The 22,717-nt window shown below is 45.4% G+C and overlaps 2 protein-coding genes across 14 annotated transcripts in view; both read left to right on the forward strand.

The window, feature by feature from the left end:
• Nucleotides 1–22,717, forward strand: part of PAMR1 (peptidase domain containing associated with muscle regeneration 1) — a 134,404-nt gene that overhangs the window by 103,342 nt on the left and 8,345 nt on the right. For 2 of the 5 annotated variants that reach the window (XM_071218105.1, XM_004446832.3), the window contains 2 exons: nt 84–376; nt 1,914–7,391. In XM_071218105.1, the coding sequence (XP_071074206.1) occupies nt 84–376; nt 1,914–2,450 (830 nt within the window). In that variant the 3' untranslated portion in view covers nt 2,451–7,391. Of the gene's footprint in view, nt 1–83; nt 377–1,913; nt 7,392–10,673; nt 12,024–22,717 lie in introns of those variants that run through there. The other 3 variants (XM_071218104.1, XM_071218106.1, XM_071218103.1) reach the window with 2 other exon arrangements.
• The window catches only part of SLC1A2 (solute carrier family 1 member 2), a 177,821-nt gene continuing 170,985 nt past the window's right edge, over nt 15,882–22,717 (forward strand). For 2 of the 9 annotated variants that reach the window (XR_011649918.1, XM_058305573.2), the window contains exon 1: nt 16,256–17,002. Coding sequence is in view for 4 of the 9 variants with exons in the window: in XM_058305573.2 (XP_058161556.1) it covers nt 16,986–17,002 (17 nt within the window). In the remaining 5 variants the exon portion in view is untranslated. Of the gene's footprint in view, nt 17,245–22,717 lie in introns of all 9 variants that reach the window. The other 7 variants (XM_058305572.2, XM_058305570.2, XM_058305571.2 and 4 more) reach the window with 7 other exon arrangements.

The raw sequence follows: 22,717 nt of genomic DNA on the forward strand, positions 1-22,717 counted from the left end.
CAGTCCACCTTTTCAAGTGACTCATTCCTCTTTAGCCAGGGAAGGTCTGGTTTCATCTTAATGAGCTGGTGCTTTCTCCATAGTCTGTGGGAAAATTGAGAACACCACTGCCCTGAAGACCCGAGAGATGCGCTGGCCATGGCAGGCGGCCATCTACAGGAGGACCAGCGGGGTGCATGGCGGTGGCCTGCACAAGGGCGCGTGGTTCCTGGTCTGCAGTGGCGCTCTAGTGAATGAGCGCACTGTGGTGGTGGCTGCCCATTGCGTAACCGACCTGGGCAAGGTCTCCGTGATCAAGACAGCAGACCTCAAAGTCGTCCTGGGGAAATTCTACAGGGATGATGACCGGGACGAGAAGACCATCCAGAACTTGCGGGTGAGAGGGGGCTGCAACCTGGACACTGGGCCTCTGGCTCAACCCACTCCAAGCACCCTGAGAATTGTGGCTGTGCCAGTCCTGCCACCTTGGCATTTTGCCACCCTGCCCAGAGCCTGGCACATTGTAGGTGCTCAGTATTTCATGTTGACAGGTACTAGAAAGGAGCATTTAGAAAGACTAGGAGGTCTTTTCCTCCTATAATCATTTTAAAAATAAGGTAGAGACACACATCATACATCACGAAGATCATCAAATGTTTTTTTTAATCAATCTTTTTTTTTCCCCCTTGAAATGGCTTCCTCATCTGTTTGCTCATCGTTTTTGCTTATTGTTTGTGCTCATTGGCTGCTGGTTGTTTTTGCTCGTTGTCTGCTTGTTGTCTGATTTTTTCTTTAGGAGGTACTGGGAACCTAACCTGGGACCTCCCATGTGGAGGCAGGCACTCAACTGCTTGAGCCACATCTGCTCCCCTAATCATCAAACATTTTTACACCGATCACATTTAGGACATTATACTGCACTTTTAGGAAATAGAGAGGGTTTTATCCAGGATACTCCTAATAAATACATAATATTCTTTCTTCCTTCCCTGCATCCTTTTCTAATTCCCTCCCTTCTTTCCTCCTTCCCTCCATCCCTCCTTTCTCCCTCCCTTCCTTCCTTCCATCTAAACATTTTTCCATCCATCCAAACTTCCATCCATTCACCCATCCAATCATCCCTCCATCCGTAAGATGAGGGCCTACAATGTGCCATTCACTGAGAACAGATACAAAAAAGAATAAGGCATGTTTTTTACCCTAAAGAGCCCACAGTCACTGGAAGAGACAGACCAGTCTATTATGATCAGTGTAACACAAGATAAACCCTGAGGAAATGCACCCAAATATAGTTGAAGTAATAGAACACATATAAATAAATGTTTCAGGGTGCCGTAGATGTTAGTTCCCAGAGGCCTCCATCAAAGAGAATGATCAGAAGTATTGAAGCAGTCAGGGAAGACTATGGAAAAGTCTTGTGGAATGTTTTGGGCGTAGCTCTCTCTTAATGGCTGTGATTACAGTAGACCAGAAGTTGTGAACTGGTAGCCTGCAGGGCTTTGTGCTTTGATGGCCCTAACATAATTTTTTCAATCAGTTATTTACCAACATTTAAAACTCAGGTGATTTCAGATAAGAATCTGGAATCCTAGGTTCTCTGGCAAAATTAGAATACTGGCGCAATTCCTGCATGGCAGTGATCAGCTGGAGCTGACTGGCAACAGTCTACTTCAGATGGGTGTGCACTCTCGTTCTCTACAGCCCCACCTGCCCACTCCACTTACTGATACCACCTACCAGGCCCCAGCAAGCATTTCAGGTTGAAACCTGAAAATAGAGTAATTGATTTCTGTACTCCCTTGAGCAAAGTATTTTCAAATAATTACTGCTGTGTCTCAGCCATTTTCTTCTGATAATTGAGTTCCAGGTTTGCGTGTGCTTGCCCACTGTGAGGATGGCTGTTCACCATCACTGTCTGTTCCTTCCACTTGTAGATTTCTGCTGTCATTCTGCATCCCAACTATGACCCCATCCTACTTGACTCTGACATCGCCATCCTGAAACTCCTGGACAAGGCCCGCATCAGCACCCGAGTCCAGCCCATCTGCCTGGCTGCCACGCGTGACCTCAGTACCTCCTTCCAGGAATCCCACATCACTGTGACTGGCTGGAACATCCTGGCAGATGTGAGGAGCCCAGGCTTCAAGAACAACACGCTGCACTCGGGGGTGGTGAGGGTGGTGGACTCGCTGCTGTGTGAGGAGCAGCACGAAGACCACGGCATCCCAGTGAGCATCACAGACAACATGTTCTGTGCCAACCAGGACCCCACCGCCCTTTCCAACATCTGCCTGGCAGAGACGGGGGGCATCGCGGCAGTGTCCTTCCCAGGACGGGCATCCCCTGAGCCGCGCTGGCATCTGGTGGGGCTGGTCAGCTGGAGCTATGATAAAACATGCAGCTGGAGCCTCTCCACAGCCTTCACCAAGGTGCTGCCTTTTAAAGACTGGATCGAGAGGAACATGAAATGAGCCTCAGGCCTGCTGAGTGGCTTTTCTACACATCCATCAGTGTATGTGTGGGTATGTGTGTTGCCTGAGGCAGAGTGGACCTGAAGTGTGATTTTTTCCCATGACCTTGGCTCTTCCAGGGCTTCTGATATTGGAGATGAAGCTTAGTGGAGGGCATATAGAGATTGGTTTCAGGTAGGCCACTGCCTCTCTAATTACATGGATGAACAAGTAATTCATTTGGAAGATGCCAGGCCTCCAAAGAATGGAGTGTCTTAACAAATAATACAGTATGAATAGCAAGGCAAGCCTTGCCACTCAACCAGCCCACTGGCCTTCCCCTTCATTGGGTGGTGTGAACGTCACAGTCAGATCTGGTTGAGAGAGGACTGGCTAGGCTTTGTGAGACCAGTTCCAAGGCTTCTGCCAAATTACGGTCCAAGAGGCCTCTTACAGGACAGCCCAAGACAGTGGAGCTTGGAGGTGGTGCATGCTTTTGTGTACATTGCCACAGTACAATCCAGTCCTTTTCTTTCTTAATCCCCTGAATACATTTTAATAAAATAAGGATTGGCTTCTGACCTACAAAAGTGTTACAGCTCCGATTCCTGCTTGTGGCTTGGAGCTGATGACTTAGTGATGACCTTTTAAAATAGAGTCAAGGGTTATAATTCCCAAAAAATGCATCTGGCAAAGCCAATGCCATCTTTCAATACCAACCCATACAGCTTGGTGGCTAATGGGATGGGGGAAGAAGGACATGGCTTCTATCAGATAAGGCACAAAAGGGAAAATACCAGGTTTAGATAATTTCCATTGTCCCTTCTGGTTCTCAGGTTCTAGATCCAACACAACCACCTTACTTTGAACTTCCATGAATCTTTGTTATATTTTTATAGCATCTGAACTGGAATCATACATTTACTCATGTTAAACTTAAATATGCCAAGAAACCATAGCATTACTGTTTTCTATAACTGATAGGATTTTCCTCTCCAGCCCCATCCCCAGCTCCCACTGGATAGTGGAGTGAAAAACTGAATTCAGTCCAATCAAATCTTTAAATGATCTCTTCAGTAACATCTTCTCTTTGGGTCACTTTCTTTTTTATCCTTCTCCCGACACCAGTTTTTTTCCTCTTCAAGATGGCATCTTGGAGGCATCCATGACTTCAAGCATTGGGATAAAGTAGGGACCCCTGACTTCCCTTATTTCCTTGGGTGTACATGATGGGTCTTTCCTGTCCCATGGGCATTTCCTGACAGTTGTGTCTCAATTCTGTAACTAGTGTAACTTGTGCTGTTTGCTCTCAGCTTCCATGGGGCACAGGGGTCCTCCCTGCTGACTTGTCTTCTCCTCAGCTTTTGCTAAGATCTTTTGGACTCTCCTCTTCGACCCTTGCTTGAGTCCCTCATCCTCATGGCCACAGTGGCACCATTCTCTGGTGGCTCCCCAGCTCTCATTGACTTCTCTTTCTCCTTTGGGGGCTTGCAGGAGTTTCTGTCTTTTACATACCACCTGAGAGCTGAGAGCCCAGGGTTATTGCAGGGCATCCTAGCAGACATTCTGCTACTATTGTTGCAATAAGAAATGCTCCTGTTGCCTCAGCCTATCTGAGAAAACTTCTCCCTTAAGGGCTTTAGCGCCTAGACAGGAGGTGAGAACACATTTGTCTCCCAAACCTGCTTCATCATCTCTGTGTCTTTACATAATCCCCTGGGTCAGAGGAAATTGCTTGTACTCCTTTTTTTTTTTTTTTGGTCAGGCTTTCCATAGTCACAGGCACCTCATTTACCCTTATCCTCATGGTGTATCCTCTATGAGCAGTGTATTAGTTATCAACTGCTGAGTAACAAATAACTCCAAACTTAGTGACCTAAAACAATTTGTGTTATTATTTCATGGTTTCAGTGGGTTATTAGTTTGGGAGCAACTTAACATGAGGTTGCAGTCAAGATGCTGTTATCTGGGAAACAGACTTGGCCCAGTGGTTAGGGCGTCCGTCTACCACATGGGAGGTCCGCGGTTCAAAGCCCGGTCCTCCTTGACCCGTGTGGAGCTGGCCCATGCGCAGTGCTGATGCGCGCAAGGAGTGCCCTGCCATGCACGGGTGTCCCCCGCGTAGGGGAGCCCCACGCGCAAGGAGTGCGCCCGTAAGGACAGCCGCCCAGCATGAAAGAAAGTGCAGCCTGCCCAGGAATGGCGCCGCCCACACTTCCCGTGCCACTGACGACAACAGAAGCGGACAAAGAAACCAGATGCAGCAAATAGACACAGAGAACAGACAACCGGGGAAAGGGGGGAATTAATTAAATAAATAAATCTTAAAAAAAAATTATGCTGTTATCTTTACAGGGTTGGAGTCATCTGAAATTTTGACTGGACCCAGAGGCTTTGATTCTACGAAAACTTGAACCTAAAAAAATAAAACCTATCTTTTGTGATAGCTGTGAGAATTAAGTGAGATACAGTGTAAGGCAATGTGACTAGTACCCTGTAGGTTGGCATATATTTGGCTGGACCAGGGCTGTCCAGCTGGGCACAGCTCCATCAAGGCTCTGTAGCCCACAAAGTGCCCATCATCCTCTCCATTCCCTAACTCCATCCTGACCCCTCGCCTGGGGCATCTTGCTTCTCACTTTCTTGACACTCTCTTTAGCACTTAGTGTCATTGTCCATCCCTGCTCTTCTGCTCTGATTTGGCTTACATTCATTTCATCTCAGCTCTGGTTTTGACTCCCTCAAAAGCTGATTCTGGCCCGACACACTGATGACTCCACCCCAGGTGGCCTGGTTAACAGCCCGAGGACCATTCGCCACTGCCCTGGATCTGCCACCCCTCTCCCCCTAGAACAGCTGCCATGGGCCCTGAGCATGCACACCAGCCTAGCATTAGACGAGGGCAAGAGAATCACATGTGAGCATGCCCCTTGGCCATATCTGGCTGCCATAGACTGTATCCCATCTTCCTGTATAAAATGTCCCTCACATCTTAGGGTAGGACACTGCGAGATTGAGAGGCCTCTTCTCAGCAGGAAATCTGTGTGTACATCAGTCAGGTTTTGATCAGAAAAGAAGAGCTACTAAGAGTGATGTAGACTAAGGGGTTTGATCATATGTGATATGGGCACTGGTGGAGAAGTCTGCCTTTGCCCCTGCTGCAAGCTCCATGATGTGAGTATCCTACAGAAGATACTGGCATCCTTTACCCTGTAGCTGCACACATCCCTGGAATAGGACTCAGAGAAGCTGAAGGAAGATCTCTAGCAGGTGCTGGAAGAGCTGGGGCCTTGGTGCCATCCTACCCCAGCAAAGGGAGCCGGCAGAGGGATGGCATCGTTCCTGAGCTGGCACAGTACCTGGCACCTTCTTCTAACCTTCAGAGCACAATAGTCACTGCTTCACTTCTTTCAGAGTCTCACATAACTTTCTCTTGTGCCCACCCTACAGAACCGTACAGGGAAGGAAATTCTGCAAACATAGTTCTGACTTAGCCGAATTAATAAGCAAAGCGATCACAGGTCATGGGATATAATGCTGGAAAAGTGGCTATCAACTGAGGGAGAATTCAGGGAAAGCCTGAAACACTTCTGGCTCCATCTGGAATGGTGTGTTTCTGATTTCTTTTGCAGTGTTTATTACATATGTGGCCCCTGACACTTGACATTTGATCAGTTAGGCCTTGGTGCCTAGAAGTTGCGTGGACATCCACGGCTGGTCTGTGATATTCTCTCATTGAAGATAAACACAGAATGCCAATATCAGGCAAGACTGTTCTGTGACTGTAATGGATCAATATGAAAACAAGACCACTCTGTATCTTTTCTAAGAACAGAAGAAAGCAAGGTCACCATACAAACCACAAAAATACCAAATATCCCCCTCTTCTGGCCAAAGAAGCAGCAGTGACCACTGCTTCTTTGCCAATTATAGCTTTAGCCTCCATCTATTCTTCTTCCTTCTAGATAAGATTTATTAAAGGAGCCAATTTTAGAATTACCCCTGCTTCTAATTCAGAACAAAGAGCCTCACATTCTGGAAATCTCCCCACTCACTGAACACAGGCCTGAATCTTTTAAGTTCTAGCTGTCTCTTGATGAGCTGTCCCCCAGTTCCCAACAATGTGTTTTCTCCCTCACTGCAAGGACTAATTAATCCAACCTGTTTTACTATATTTGTATACCTGGTGGTCTTTGGCTGGAACAGATTGACTCTGTATAGTCATGGGAAAAATATAAAAATGTTTATCTAGAGAGAGCATAACATTTAAGTAAATATATGATTTGGGCAAGATTCTCACTTGCCTTGGGAAAGACCAGGTTTACACAATGAATGGACCATAGAGAGTAACTGAATAGTCACCTCACACTATATCTCCTACATCAACTCCAAAAGGAATTGAAAGAAGGGACAATCCAAGTAGTTTTCTGAGAGGAAGAAAGGGAAGGAAGTTTGAAAATGCGTTGAAGTCCAAGCATGTGGAATAAGTCAAACAATCAGTGGAGTAGGGGTAGATACCAGGAAAAGACAGGCAGAAATACATGAAGGACAAGAGTCAGAAGAACCTGGAAGGTTGAGAGCTAAGAGCAGTGGGATTGTGTAAATGGAATTATCTGTACAAATTTCAGAGCCTCGGTGCCAGAGCCTACAGCGAATTTCAATCTATTTCCCCACCTGTATGTGTGTGTGTGTGTATGGAAGTGGGGGGTAAGAGATACAGGCTGGACTTATTAAAAGGGACCAGGTCTAGCTGGACAAGCAGGAAATTTGCAGCTGTCATACCTCTCCTTTCTAGCATAATACCTATTATCCCCCAGAGTTATGTGATTTGAATATGAATATTCTTTGGGGTTTAAGGATTTCATGTTGTCACATTTGTCACCCACACAAAACTTATTGTGCCTTCTACATAATTTACCTCCTATCTCAGAATATTGTGTATAAAATCTCTTCCATCCTAAATTCTATCAAGAATTGTGATTTCATTGCGTTTCTACCTCGCTGTCATTCATTCATCAACAAAAATTTGAGTATGTAATATGTGCCGAGCAGTGGAAGTACTGAGGGTAGATGAAATAAACCTAGCACTTGCCCTCAGTCATATAGATATAATCCCAGAAGTAAATGCACAATTATAAACCATGATAAGTAAGAATGCCTAATGTGGGAACTGATTTAATCTGGGAGGAGTGGAAGTGGCTTGCCTCCCTGTGGAAGAGCAGCTGAATTGATGGTAGCTACTCAAAGGAGGGGAATGAGGAAGAGCATTTCCAGGCAGAAGGAACAGCATGTTCAAATATTTTGAAGAAGGCTAGAAAAACTGTAGTCTGCAGGGGAAAGAGTGAGGAGGAGAGAGTGTGGTGAAGTGACGATGGAGATGGAAGGAATCACCTCCTGCAGGGACACATTGGAATCTGGGGACATGGGTGCGAGGGCACTGCCAGGGCCACGCTGTATATATCAACCCATGCGTTTCTTGTGTGTTGGGAATTAGTAGTGAGGTCATCAAGTATGGCACTTGGCTCTGTTGTCCTCCTAACCTGGACCTGAATGAAGACCCTGAGTCTCGTTGCGTTGGCACAACTGCATATTGTTCTAACAGAGAACCGTCGTAAATGATAAGGTGAGTTAAAAGCAGAGAGCAGACAGCAGAAGCCAGATGCCAAGCAGTGAAGCACATTTTATATCTTCACTCCTGCTTCCCCCCAATACACACACACTTTAATATCCTGTGAAATTGCTAAGTGAAATGGTGTGCATCCCAAGGGCTTGGAAGTTTATCTTTTCAGGGCTGTTGGAAAGATGAGACCATTTTGGAGTGGTTTGGTAGCAATTTGTGGTCTCTTTTTGCTTGCCTTGGCAGCGGGGCTTGCTTTCCCTGGCAGGGCTCTGCCCGGATGTGTTGCCGAGGCCCCGCATTTTAAGGAGACTGCCTCAATGGCTGAGTTTTTTAGGGCTCACTTCACGTTTGTATTCCAATTCACTGAGTGTCTACCCAGAGTTTGGGTATTCCAATTCACTTTGTTTACCCAGTGTCCTGTTCTTAGACTTATGGTTTCTAGAAAAAGGTAATTTTGTATAAATGAGAAAGAACATTATTAATCATAAAATTTGCCCAATTCAGAAAAAGATGTGATTTTTCTGTGGGAAGAGGAAAGCAGGGTATTACAAATAAAACAGTGTCCAGGTGCTAATAAATGAAACCTCAAAGTGATTGGAATATTTTTCAATTTACTGTAGTTATGCAAGGAATAACTTAGTTTTTCAGATTTTGATATCTTTAAAACCTTGGACGTATGATCTCAATAAACAACTAAATTACCTGACTGCTCTCTCTCATTTCCTCTTAATAATTCATTAGAAAAAATACTTTTGGTATTTGCTACAAAGCCTCTCTCAGAATTACCAAAGTAATTTCATAGAGAAGTGAATAGAGAAAATAGAGTAGGGATCACATCATGAATTCATGAATTTTCTGAGGTCACCAGAGCCTAGCTTGACTCCTTGATTCAACCCTTCAGCAAAATCGTTTGACTTTTCACCACAGTGGAGCTGAGATTAAGCCAAGAAATGCCCTCAAAAGATAAAATTTTTCTCTCCATCCTTTTGCTACATAGTATTGTAGTTCCCAGCAGGACAAAGGGAAGGGAAAGATGCCTGTATAATTGGCAATTTCGCTATGATTAGAAGAAACTGGGGATAGAAATTAAATACCACCAATCACTCTCAAAAAGCATTTCCACTTTATACAGGATCAAGCTACTGAAAGAGACAGTTACTCTAATTCAAAACGTTATGGTTTTTATGGTGGGCATAAAGAATTTGTGCTAACCCTGACATTTTGCCTCAAGTCATTTTTTTTAGAAGATGCTGATGTTCAGGGATGATACACTGAGAATTCCCAATTCATCTTTTTTCCATTGTCTCCTTTCCTCTTTATCTGTACTAAATAAATGGGATGAATTCACACTCTTTCAATTACAATTCATCAGGCAATAAGCGTCGGTACCAAATGTCTCAGCCCTCCCAAGCTCTCTACTAATTGAGACAGCTTCTGCCCAAAGAGTGGATTATATTTAGACCAAGTTCTTCCTCTGAACTGAGGCTTCTGTGAAGTAATATCTCTTTCCTCATCAACTAGAAAGTGAGATAAAAATAGTGCACTCCTTCCTTTTCTTTTGCTAATGTGTTAAAAAGAGAGTAAAAGAAATCAATTTGTATCTTACTGCTCCAAACATCACTGAGACTGATGCTTTTCTGTTTTCTCTCTTCCATGACCAAATCTGACAAAGAGGGCTTCGGACTGGCTCATCTGTGGTGGCATTGCGTGGTTGGAGCTTTAGGACTAGTTTTCCTAGTGATGACTGTGGCAGTAGCCAGGAGGCTGACCTAAAGTATTAGGTAGTATTAGCATTATTACGATGCTAATAACTAACCCCCTGGACCAAGAACTGTGCCTGGGGCTTTATGCAACAGTGCCACGTTTAGTTCTGAGAAAAGCCCAATAGATGTGTGTCTTTACTATCCCCATTGTTGCCCAGAAGCGTTAAGTGACTTACTTGGGTCATTCAAAATGGGAAGAAGGAACGCTGAACTCAGGTTGAACGTTACTGCCTCAAACATGGGTGAGACAGATGACTCCCACCACAGACCATGTTATAATTTCTACTGTGACTACTTTAGCATTCTTAATACAACGATTTGGCGCTGCTACTGAGAAAATTCTCGTTCTGCCAGTTATCACTCTAAATCCTCTACTCTTTCTCAAACTCTTGTTTTCAATTTCGTTTCAGCCTTCTCTGTATGCTCTCTCTGGTGCTCTTGGCTTCAGGGACAATACTGTAAGAGAAGAGTTTAGTATCTCTCCTCTAAAATAGGAACATGATACAGTAATTATCATTCATGACTTTCATGCATCCTAAAATTTGTTCACATTTTAAAATTAGCATATTTATGCTAATTGTGTTGATAAACGGGCCCGAAATATCCCCTCTGCCTTATTAATTTTTTATTAATAAAAAGTACAAGTGCCTTTTTATTAATAAAGAGCAAGTGCCTAGTCTTGCCATCTTAATGATTGGATCAAAGTTTTAAAAGACAGTTCCAGACAAGCAGCTTATAATTCCTTCATTAATTGGGAAGGCAAGGGATAGGGGTTTAGTGTGCTCCACCATGTGCAGGCATTGCTAAATCAGCTTTATATACATCAATTTTGTATTTATAAGAATTGTTTCCATTTTACAGATAAGGAAGCTGAGGCAAAAAGGGTTAAGTGACCCACCTCATGCCGTGGTAGAGCCGGGACTTGAACACAGTTCTGCTTAACTTCAAAGTCCAAACTTGATTTACCAGAACAGCTTCGTGGAAACACCAGAAGGACAAGTTCACTGACTGGATGGTCCTGATCTTGCAAAGAACCACAAATACGAATGTCCTACCTAGTGGACTGATGGTGGGTGGTTTTCTCTCTGCTAAATTCTGGAGACAATATTTTTAAAGAGCGAGGAAGATGAAATGACAATTGCATTCAGGAGAAAAGTCAAATTCATATTTCTCACACATTAATAATGACAGTCTCTCTTGGAGGGGTAACCCTTGGGTCACTTGGCTGCTATTTCTCTCTCTAGGTCACTTTCTTTTGATGAACTTTGCACATTGAAACATTTCTCCTCTGTTGTCATCATGAAGGGGAATGGTCTCATTTAACAGCCTTTTATGGGAAAACAGGGTAGAATTTTTTTTCCTTTTCTATATTAGGAGTTGTGTTTTTATTTCCTATGTGGAGATGCAATAACCAATCTCAAGCAATCCAAAGGAGAACCAAGATAGGGAATGAATTCCTTAGAAGAGCACAACAGGAGAATCTTTATTCCTTCATTGATCTAAGCTCCTATAATAATGGAAGAATATTGAGAATTATAGACTTTAGAACTGGAATCTTTGAGGCCATCTGGTGACTTCCTCCATGGTAGAAATATATAACTTCTGATCTCTAGCAAATGGCTTGGCAGACTCTGCTTCTCTTCTGGAATATCCCTCATGCTGGAGAGGACTCATGGCATGGGGCAGCCTGTTCAAATACTGATGGCATTGTTATCACTACAGATTATGTAGTAGAAAGGTTCAAAGTCTTTTATAGGAAGTCTGCTTGGTTTCAAGTCCCAGCTTCATCTATTTGGCTCTGTAGATCCATTCTCCATCCTTCTCAAGTTGCTGTATCCCTCTGGGAAGCTCAACTACAAGGACCACCTATGGATTATACTAAGGGCTCTTCTGCCCTCTGGCTTCCAGTGAGATTTCCCAGTAGAGAACCCGGGAGGGGAGAAAAGGGTAGGAGATAAGTGGGGTCAAAGTATTTGTTCCCAGGCCCCTTTCTAGTGGGCTGCTGTGGCAACAAATGTTTCAGCTGTCAGGGGGTCATCTCCATACAGTGCTGCCCTCTGGGTTTCAGTAACTTTGCTTTAGGTTTAGGGTGGGAAATGGTACTCTGCCATTACTAGCCCATGGGGTCTGTACTATCCCTTATAGTTTTCCTACGCCCTTCCCATACCTTTGAAAGTAGTCTTTTTATTAAACTTTCCACAATTTACTTAATTGGAATGTGTCATCTTTTTCCAAATGGGACCTTGACTGCTTGACTGATACAACCACTCACTATCTGTGAAAACCTGGGCAAACTTCTTAAACTCCTTTGACTTCAGTTTTCTCCTCTGCAGAAGGTAGGTAATGATGATGATGATGATGAGATGATGATGATGATGATAACTCCTGTCAAAGCAGGTCATCTTAATCAAATGAGGTTATACCTGTAAGGTACTATGAACATATAATAAGGACTTAGTAGATGTTACGCTAATGCTACCACTACCACAAACTCCTAAACGTAAGCAGTACCGTAGTGTTCAACTCCAGTAAGTTACACCTCATAGCTGGGATTAGGTTTTTACATTTTTTATGCCCCACCCCCCTCTGCCTTGTGGTTTTTTCATGCTGTCTGCTCTCTGTGTCCTTTCACTGTGCATTCTTCTGTGTCTGTATTTATTTTTACTTATCCCCCCTCCCCTTGCTGCTTGCTTGCTCTCTGCTCTTCGTGTCCATTCGCTACACTCTCTTCTGTGTGTTTTTGCTTTATCCCTTTTTTTGTTGCGTCACCTTGCTAAGTCGGCTCTCCGTGGCATGTGGGCGAGCCGGCCTTCACAAGGAATCCCGGGATGCGAACCCAGGGCCTCCCATATGGTAGACGGGAGCCCAACTGATTGAGCCACAGCCGCTTCCCTAGGGTTAGGTTTTAAGTCAGCCATTGGGTCACCTCTTGGATTTTCTGGATTCAGTCCAGTAAAGTAGCTCTTAGTCACACTGAAGTTTGAGAACCTGGAGCTAGACTTAAGAGAGAAACGTAAATCTATATGCAAATATCAGAGTACCCCACCCCTTGTGCTTTTGCCCTCACTATGGAATCCTTAGAAGAGCCCATGAGAAGCTAGAAAATTCAAAGGTGTTCCTGCTGGCTTGTAGGCCTGTTCTGTTCTCATATTAAGGCTCCTTCAAGTTAATGCTGGCTGAGAGGTTTGTAGTTTCTGGAGAGGAGTAAAATGAGGTAATGTGGTTGTACTTCAGGTGGGAGGCTAGGTTTTGCAAGTGAGCTCACTGGGTAAGTTCAGTTGGGTGTGTGTCGCTGTCAAGGCTGACCCTTTAATGAGTGCCCGTGGTGTATTGGGCTCTGAGCTAAGCACCTTCCACACAGTCTCCCATTTCGTCCTCATAAGGACTCGGAGGTGGCCATTATTCTCCAATGTTTGGATGAGGAAGCTGGGAGCCTAATGAGGTTTAGTGGCTGGCCTAAGGTCACACAGAATCTAATACACGAAAAGGACAGTGTTTACCCCTGGTCTGTCTGCCCCAGAGCTGAGTTCTTACCCAGCATGGAGGCAGTCTGTTTTAGTGCCTTACTCTCCATGTCTCGTATGTGAGCAATTGAAGAAGAAAGATGGTTGCTTTCATAGCTTCTCTCATTGATTGTCCAGAATAAAGCTGGGCAGGTTTTTAAATGCCCTGTATTTGCTCCAATCCTTTCTCACAGCGATTCTGGAGCCCTCTCCATCTTGTTGATCCACCTCTAGTCCAGCAATTCCCAACGCTAGCTGCAGAAAAGACTCTTAGCAACTGGGGAAGTTTTTGTTTTTTTTTAAAGGCCCCTACCAGGGTCCCACCCCAGACTGATATAGTCAAAACCTCTGTAGGATGACTTGAACGTGGTTATGTTCTAGAAGGTCTCCCAGATTATTCTAATCGGCAGCTAGTGTTGAAAACTGCTGCTCAAGTTTACTTAAAACATGAAGAACTGGAATTGGAGTGAATGTTGGAGGGTGTCCTTTGGTGTGAGAAAAGAAATCCAGCTCCTTGTCGCTCATGATTATCCAGGAATTATCTGTGGCACATTCCCCCTGAATTAATATGCTGGTCAAGGGCAGCTGCATGGAAATGTCTCTCAAGCATAAGTTGAATGTCAAAGTTTCCAAACTTAGCCTCTTATAGAGAAGATAGCAAACTGGAATAATTGGTCCCATCCAATCTGGCCATGCTTGATTAGTCCCCTGAGTTCTCTTAGGACCTGAATATTGAAAACATAGTTGAGTGTTGTTGTTTTTTTTTTTTTAGTTGGATGTTTTTAAAAAGTGCCAACAACTCCATCCCCTTTTCTTTTTCCTTTTACTTCCTCTATGCTTTTGTACCCAGAAGTGAGTGCTGCTGAATGTGCAGGCATTGGAGGATTATTATGGAGTAGTTCCTTCCTGCTGACATTAAATAGCAGGGCTCTAGCAGCAGAGAGTGCTGTGGGGACCATTGGTCTCTAGGGCGGTGAGAGATTCTGTAGCTTTGTTCTCCAGCTACCACCTCAGCAGAAAGGGAAGAAATTCCCTCAATTCTGAAGAGAAAATGAGACTAAAGGTTGTGCAATGGATATGCTTTAAATACAGTCACACATCTACCCTTGACAGGACATAAGAGAAGTCAGAGATCCCAAACAAGAAAGATGCAAGGAGGTAGTTTTTATTTCACGGTTTTTTTTGAAAAGCCGCATTTTATCAGATAAAACAATACCTAAGATTTTTGGAAGAAGAAAGTACCCAGAGTGAAAGGCCCAAGAACAAAGAAATAGTGAAGGTTTTATTATTTTTAAAAAGAAAATGCAAGGTTGAAGTGGTTTCTGGTGTTTTGTGGGGCCTAGAAAGATCCTAAGATCAGTAAGATGCAGATCAGATCTGGGTGATCTAATGGGGTAGACAGGAAAGAGAGCTGGGAGGAGAGGGAGAGATTAAGGAAGGCATGGCTGGAGGAACATGGTTTGGAGGGAGCCAAATTTTGGGAAGGGAGGTCAAGCGAAAAGTCAAGGTATTTTTTTTTTGTTGTTGTTTTTAAGCCATGTTTAGTTCTTTTCTCTTTTTCTCATTTTTTTCCTCCTCACCCACCTATTCATCTTTGCAGTTTTTGCCAAGAAACTATCCTCCAAGTACCTTCAAAATTAATGCAAAACTTTTGAGGGTTTCCAGGGTGTCAGACTCTAGGTTAAGAGCTTTACGTGCTTTTACATTTCCTTTAGTTCTCAGCACTGTGAGGATAGGGATGTTATTCCCATTTTGCGGATGGGATGAAGAAATTTGCCCCAGTTGACGCTACTGGAATGTCCAGGGCCTGGCATTTGACCACCAGTCAGTCCTGCTGGGACTTGGGAACCCCAGGTGCTGTTCCTGGGGAAGGCTCGTGAGAGTCAACGTGGCTGGCTTAGGGACTGGAGACCCCTCCGTGGGAAGGAACCTGGAGGGGCTGGCAGCTGTCCCTGCGCTGCCAACAGGCGAGGGGAGGTTTCCAGACGGGCCCACGCAGGAGCCTGGTCTCTCCTTCCCCGGTCCGGAGGAGCCGGGCAGGTCTTAAGCGACGGGCTTGCACCACTGACATCTCCCAGCGCATTTTACACTTTGCATATCTTCTCGGGAGATCCTGTTTAATTCTCATCACGGTCTTTCAAAGAGGATCATTTTTGGTGCCATTTTCCAGACAAGGAAAGTGAGGTTTTCCCTTCCCTGCAGTCACAGAGTTGGCAGATGATGCGACCATGTCCAATCATGTCTGCAGTGTCCCCAAGATAAAATATGCGCGGGTTTTGTCAATTTTATGCAAAGCTGGCCGGCAGACGCGAACTCTTGATTGCAGGAGCCCATCTGTCTCTGTGCGCCGCCCCCGGCTCAGAAGCCCTTGCGAAGCCATGTCTTGGCGCGCTCCCAGCCTGCGCCCCCTAAGAGGACCTCTTGGTAAAAAAAAAAAAATTCCTCCCCAGCACCGCCCCCTCCCACGAAGCCGCCCTTAGGGAGCTGCATTAATATTAATCCCTATGAATAATTGAAGGCCAGAGATTTATTCAGTACACAGCAGGGGAGGACAGGCATCTGGGCCATTTTTCGCCCGCGCACTTCAGCAGCGTGGGTTACTCGGGGCCCGACACTCTGGGCGTGGGTAGATGGGGTGGGTGTGCCCGTCTGTGAGAGTGAGCCTGGGGGTGAGTGTGAACCCGAGTGGGGGTGCCAGGGACACAACGGGGAGCGCCCGAGGCCGCCGGAGGGAGGCGGGGACGCAAGGGCATCCCGGGTCTCCGCGCCGGCGCCTGCGCTCCGCCCCGCGCGGGGTGACCGGGGGCCACGCGCGTTTGAGATGAAACAATAGCGACTCCTTGGTTCCTGGACTCCTGCCACCCGGGGCCCAGGCCTTCCCGGGCGACCGGCAGGGCTCTTTTCTTATTTTGCTAATTTATGGCGAGAAGCTGGGGAGGAGGGAAGACAGAGGAGGGGCCGCGGTCCGGGATGGGGGCTAGGGACCGTGGTTAAAGGGATCGCCCGAGGCGGCGGCGCTGGTGATGTCAGCCCTCGACGAAAATAGAGATCGCCTGCAAATCCCCAGCTTCGGCGGGGCTAAACCTTCCAATCCCTCCCCGGCCGGCGCCGAGCCAGGGCGCAGCGGCCTCCGCCGACTCCCCTGGCGCGCACACACCCGCACACTCGCTCACGCACACACACGCGCCTCTGAACACTCACATACACACACGCACCCTCCTCCCGCCACTATTCCCCGTGCCGTCGCCTCGCCACTCGTCGCGCCAACTAGCTCCACTGCAAAGCACAGGTAGCTGCGGCGGCGGCGGCGCTTCGCTCCTCCGCGCCCTCCCGCATCCGCCGAGCCACACTCTCTCGCGAAAATCCAACTCCGAGCACCCCTCCCCTCCGCCGTCGCCCAGCGCTCGCACCCGGGCTGCCGCGGCCGGCGGAGGAAAGCGCTGGCCGCGCGCGGCGGAGAGCCGGAGGCGGATTAGCGCTCGCTGGAGCCTGCGGCGTGGCGCACCGTGAAGCGCCAAAGGGCTTACCCCGCAGGGGGGTGGAAGGGCGGGGAGAGGCACCCCTTTAAATACCGCGCACCGCCACACTGTCGCGCTCACCCCGGCACCCGCTCATTTCCTCGCCGGCGGCTGCGGGGTTCTGCCGAAGAGGAGGGGGCGTTCCCAAGACCATGGCATCCACGGAAGGGTGAGGGGCCTTTTCTCTGCACCCCGGGAATCGAGGGGCGCGCGTGGGGTGGGACTCCTTATCCCGGATGGGGGCAGACAGGCGTCGGAGCTGGTCCTCGGAGATGGTGGCGAAGCAATGGCTGGAGGGGGGGACAGTGGGTTTGGGGTGTTGATTTTCTGTCGTGGTGTTTCCTGCTTGACCTTTTCCAGATGAAGATGCAAGATACCGAGGGTTGTCTTATTTTTAATTAAGGGAGTAAGGTACGTGGAGGTGCGAAAAAACTGTCAGGAAGAAATCCTCTTGCGGTTACTCTTAGGATTTAAAAACAATAAGGGATCGGGCGCGGTGTGAGCGGCAGAGATTACTGGGGGAAGCGGCGCTCGGGGAAGCGCGGCGGTGGCTACAAGGGGGACCCGCGGAGAATGAATGAGCGGAGAACAGGAACCCCGCTGAGCGAGAACCCGCGCGCGCGGCCTTGAACGCCAGGTTTGTGGAGTAGCGAAAAGATGCCCGGTCCTCTCCCATCTCTCCTTGTCCCCAGGCAGTGGAATCTCCGTGGCCGGCACTGAGGAAGGGTGGAAGAGATTTGGGCGCTTCCCGGGAGGAGGAGGGAAAACACGTGGTTGGGGCAGGGGCATGGGCGACTGTGTATTAGGGAAGCGCTGGTTTCGCCCTCCGCTCCGCACCACTAGGGTCCTCTCCTGCCTCTGGGGCCATCCTGTGGCATAGAGAAAGCTCCCAGCGATGACAGCAATCTTCAGGAAGAGGGAAAATGATCCTTGAATACTCATAGCTCAAGGAAGGATCCAGACATCGTGTGCCTGGACCAATCACTCCCAGGAAACTTTTCTGGGATGGGAGAGCCTGAGTAGATATAGAAGAACTGTTTGAGGACTCAGGCCTTTGGTTAATTGACACAATTGCACTAGCCTCTTGATAAAGACCACTGGATCCATGTTAAGGGGAAAGCAAGTATCAGCTGCTCCTCTGGAGGAGAGGCCTTGGTGCTGGCACTTTTTAGACTTTCTTATAAATTTTACAAACTCCACTGGCTTGGTTAGGAAGAACCGGTCTCTAAGCAGGAGTGAAGAGCTGGTGTCTAAAGCCAGATCTCTAAGCTTCAACCTCCAACAAGGAAAATATTTCTAAAACTGTCACTCAGTGTCCAGGAGAAGGAACTCATCCCCTTGCTGTCTCCTGGAGAACTTCCAAAGGGATCTGACATTTTGTGGTAGCCTGAGATTTCTTTTCCTTCTCTCTAACAGTTCAGCAGTGCGGGCCTTTTTGATTATTTTTTGATAAAGGCGCTTGAGAAAGACACTTGTGTACAAGGGGGTGATAATGGTGTTAAACATTTAGAATTAAATATTAGGAATCCTTAAAGATCAACCTCAGTTCCTTCTCCTGTTTATTAATTAAAAAGCACTTCACATTAGAAAAAATTTATATAAAGGAATTTCTGCCTGCCTTCTGTTAATACCTACTTTCCTTGTAAGTGCTGAGGTTGGAAAACATCTGTGAAATAGATGAATGGTGATGTTCTTTCAAATCCTGCATCCAATTCACTCCTTATTTTCATGGTCAGATAATGAGGGAAAGCTTGAAAGGACAACAAAAATCTCCAACTAAGTGGGTTGATCTCACCTTGATCTTAGCATTTTGAGAACTGCCCAAATGATTGGACATTAAATCTGAGGCCAAAATTATCTTTGGTATTTTAACGAGGGTTACATTCAATGCAATGTCATATTCGGGCATTGTGCATGGGTAAGAAAAGATTGGTTTTGCGTTTAATTGAAAACCTTTGAAAGGCTAGGAAGCAAACATAGAAAGATCTCTGACCCACTGATCATTTAAAAATGGTGCCTGATGAGCAGGTGACTTTCAAGGAAGCCCTGGTCTTTGCTTTTCTTTCTTCCTTTCTTTCATCTTTTCTATTCATTCAGCATTTGCTGAACATTTGTTGGGTGGAACTCACATGCTAGGCACTCTGGGGAGATAAATAAATGGCCTTCAACAGGCTTTCCAGAGGCGGCCTCCAATCAAGGACTTTTACTAGTTAAAGGTTCATGTGGTTTGGTGAGGTTCTCTAGCCCCTTCTGAAATCTTTGGCTAATGTAACTTGCAAAGGAAAATTTACTAAGAATCCTCAAGCTGGTCTCCTTTGGTAACCTTTGTTCTGAACAATGTTGAACCCCTTTCCACCAGGCATACATTGCTGAGAAGAAAGAAAAAGTATCAATATAATTATATGCTTTCAATTTGTCTTTTTTTTTCCTTCCCAGTTCAACTCTGTTTCATCCGGAATGTTTGGAGAATGGGGTTGTATGGTAAATAGACCATGCTAGTTAGCATTTATTTCATGATGTAGTTACAGCCTACACCATATGTTGATTACCATTTTTAAAAGAATTATTAGAAGCAAGAGTGACATCTTATGTTTGTTTAGTACTCTGCTTTCAAAGCACATTTGTGTACATCATCACATTTGATTCTTCCAATAACTCAGTGAAGTAGATTGTCCAAGGGAAATAGATTTAAGAATAAAATGATATAGACTATAATATCATGTTTCCAGCAAGATTCTAGGACTTGGCAGAGCTTTGGGGTTATCATTTTAAAATGTCAGTCTCCCTGAAGAGTGTGCTAGTCAGGGCTGGTGTAGAAGATTTTAGCAGTTTTCTCCCAAACCTTTGGCATACATACCATGCAATTGCCTTTTGGAATCATTCTTTTTTATCAGCCTGTGCACTGGGTCATTGCCTTTGCACAGGTCATTCTGGCTAGTTGAGGTTTCTGGTGATTTGGGATTGGAATTACAAGCATCCTGTTTCTATGAAAATCGTCAGTAAACTCTCTGGTAGTTCCCAGACTCTGAGAGGTATTTTCCTCCAAAGCAAGGGCTAGTTTGATAATTGAGCACTTTTTTTTCCCCTGAGTCCCCTGACATGGCTAGAATTACTGAGATGACTGTTAGGCCCCTGATTCAAATGGGAAAGAGATTATAAGTAGTTGGTGGCAGACATGCTAGTGCCCCGATATTGACTGGGTCACAGTCGCATGCCCAGATGCTGTAGAGGTGGGCATTTATAAAAATGTTCCTGGGAGTGGGACATGGCTAGTCACCATATATGTCAGGGACTCCAGGAGATCTGTCTTCTGATCAGCTCCCAGGAGCCCAGGGGTCAGGGCTAATACCAATCATAGGGTTTGGGTTTCAGTTTGACTTAGAGAACAAGTGAAACAGAAAACAGCTGACAGCAGAAAAGTCCTGGCAAAGGAAACTTCCTGGATTTATTATTTCAAGCCAACAAAAGCAAAACATAAAGATTGTCTCTCCCACCTCCCTTTGGGAATGAGGATGGGGTCCGTGGGAAAAAGAGATTTATTAGGAATCTAGTGGGGGGGATGGGGTTTGGGGTCTAGAGGAGTTTGCATATTGTATGCCTTACGCTTCACTGGAGTTTTCCTTTCTTATTTGCTCATTTTTAAGAATATAATAATCAGCCTCTTTGGATAAAATAGGCATTCATGAAACTCTGAGAAAACCATCTTGTATTTATTAAGACAGTTTCTAGTAAGTAATTGGACGCTTCTCTGTGATTCTCAAGGAGAAATTTCTAAATCCATTGGAAACTTGTGAAATGGAAAAGCCGGGGTATTAAAATACAAAAGGCATGTCTACTCATCAGTTTCAGGGGCAACTTCTTTTCCTCTTTAATGCTACAGGATTAGGGGCTGTTGCCTTTGACTTCGGCCTTAAGGGAAATGTCAGACAAAAAAGAGCCCTAGAAGAGATGATGCTTGGACTGCGAAATCAGGCAGTCTTTAACAGCTAAGTGTGACGTGTCTGGATCAGTATGCCACAAATCCTACAGATCCAGGATCGCAAAGCTTTTTCGTAGTTTGAAGCCCAACACAAGTGGATTTCAATGAAAACCCCTCCCCCATCTTTCCCTTCCATGCTGTATTCACACAATGCCCAGACGACTGGTTTCCCCCTTTTATTAAGGCAAACAAAATTATTTTCCGCGCTGATTCTTTTCCCCATTGGACTGGCTTGCCTCCTGGAATGAACTGAATCTACTTTTGATTTCATTCCTGCTATAATCATTTTACTCTAATAACACATCAATAATTTAAAATCCTTTAGCAATAGTAGGCAGAAGCATCTTTGTCAAGATAAATTTTAGTTTTGTTTGCGTTTTAAGAAATTATCCTGGCAGCCTGAAAACCTAACAAATGCCAGACACCACCTAGCTTGTAGTCTTTTCTTTCATGTCCTTAACAGCTTGTTGGGGGCAGACAGGTTATTTCATAGAAAGGGTTTTAGAATCCAGATTACTGCAAATCGCTTTATTAATATTTACCACGAAGCTCTGTTTGTTCTCTTCTCCCTCTGCCTGCCCCTCACCCCTCAATGTACCAAGTGCCAAGTCCTTGGGATGAATTAATTAAAGGAGTGTTTAAAAATAACACATTGCTCCATCTCCACGTGTTCCATCATTGATTGGAGGCAGATGGGCCACATATTTGTCAGTGGAATAGAAAAGGGCTAGAATCTAGTTATAAATCTGCTGGTTGGCATAAAATGATGGCGAGAAGACAATGGACCAGCAGAAATAAAGGAGAATGAAGAAAAAGGGGCGATCCTTAAGCTTTTCAAAAGAGTACCTTATTTATGTAGTGCTCTGTTACAAAAAAAGTAGTTGCTTTTCACACTGATTTTAAAATATTAATTTGTTTAATTTTTTACTTAGAGAAGTAGATATGACCATTGTCTCTAAATTGCCTTCCCATGTATTTGGCAATCTCGGCAGCTGCTTTGGATTATAGACTAATTGAACAAGGGCTAGCCTTTAAAAATGGAATGAAAAGAATGATCTCCACGTTGGCAGCTGGACTTGATCTGTGTCAATCCTGGCTCCCTCCAGGATGGATGGCAGTGACTGTTAAAGACCTTGATTGAAGTCCCTGGGGAAGAGCAGGGAGACACCCCTGTGTATGAGAGGCTTCATTTAAATTGCAGAAAGTACTTTCTTCTGTTACCTTTGGGCAGGACTACCATCTGTCACTTGTTGTTTGGGATCTGTCCCAGGACTTTCCAGAGTGTGCTCCTGCCATCCCAGGGTCTTAGCCACCATACTCTTGGGATCGCAGAGCTAGTGACAGAGTGACGAATCTGAAACTTGTCTGCCTCCCAAGCTTTGCTCTTTCCACAGCACTAGCCCTGAAGTCACCATGTGCCTTTGGATGGCATGTGGCCCACAGACTTTTTTCTCAGGGATTTTGAAAAATTTGTACTGTTTGCCTATACTAAAAAAGATTTTGCCAACAAAAAACATTTCTGGGGAGTGGGTATAGCTCAGTGGTTGAGCACCTGCTTCCCAGGTACATGGTCGTAGGTTCGGTCCCTGGTACCTCCAAAAGGAAAAAATAAGTAAATAAATGAAATTCAACCTAAAATAACAACGAAAAACAATCCTGATTCTGGGTTCCCTCAAAAATGGTGAGAGATAATGATAAAGGACCTGCCCTTTTGTTTTATTACCTTTTATTGAGTGATTGCAGACCAATGCTGTTGTTCTAAGCATTTTACGTGTATTAATTGAGTTAATCCCCACAATCTTATGCAGCAGGGATTACTATTGTCCCTATTTTACAGAAATAGAAACAGAGGCACAGAGAGGTTTAGTAACTTGCCCAATCATTCACAGCTAGTGAATGGCAAGG

This window comes from Dasypus novemcinctus, chromosome 10 (assembly GCF_030445035.2).
Source record: "Dasypus novemcinctus isolate mDasNov1 chromosome 10, mDasNov1.1.hap2, whole genome shotgun sequence".
In the NCBI taxonomy this organism is placed as follows: Eukaryota; Metazoa; Chordata; class Mammalia; order Cingulata; family Dasypodidae; genus Dasypus; species Dasypus novemcinctus.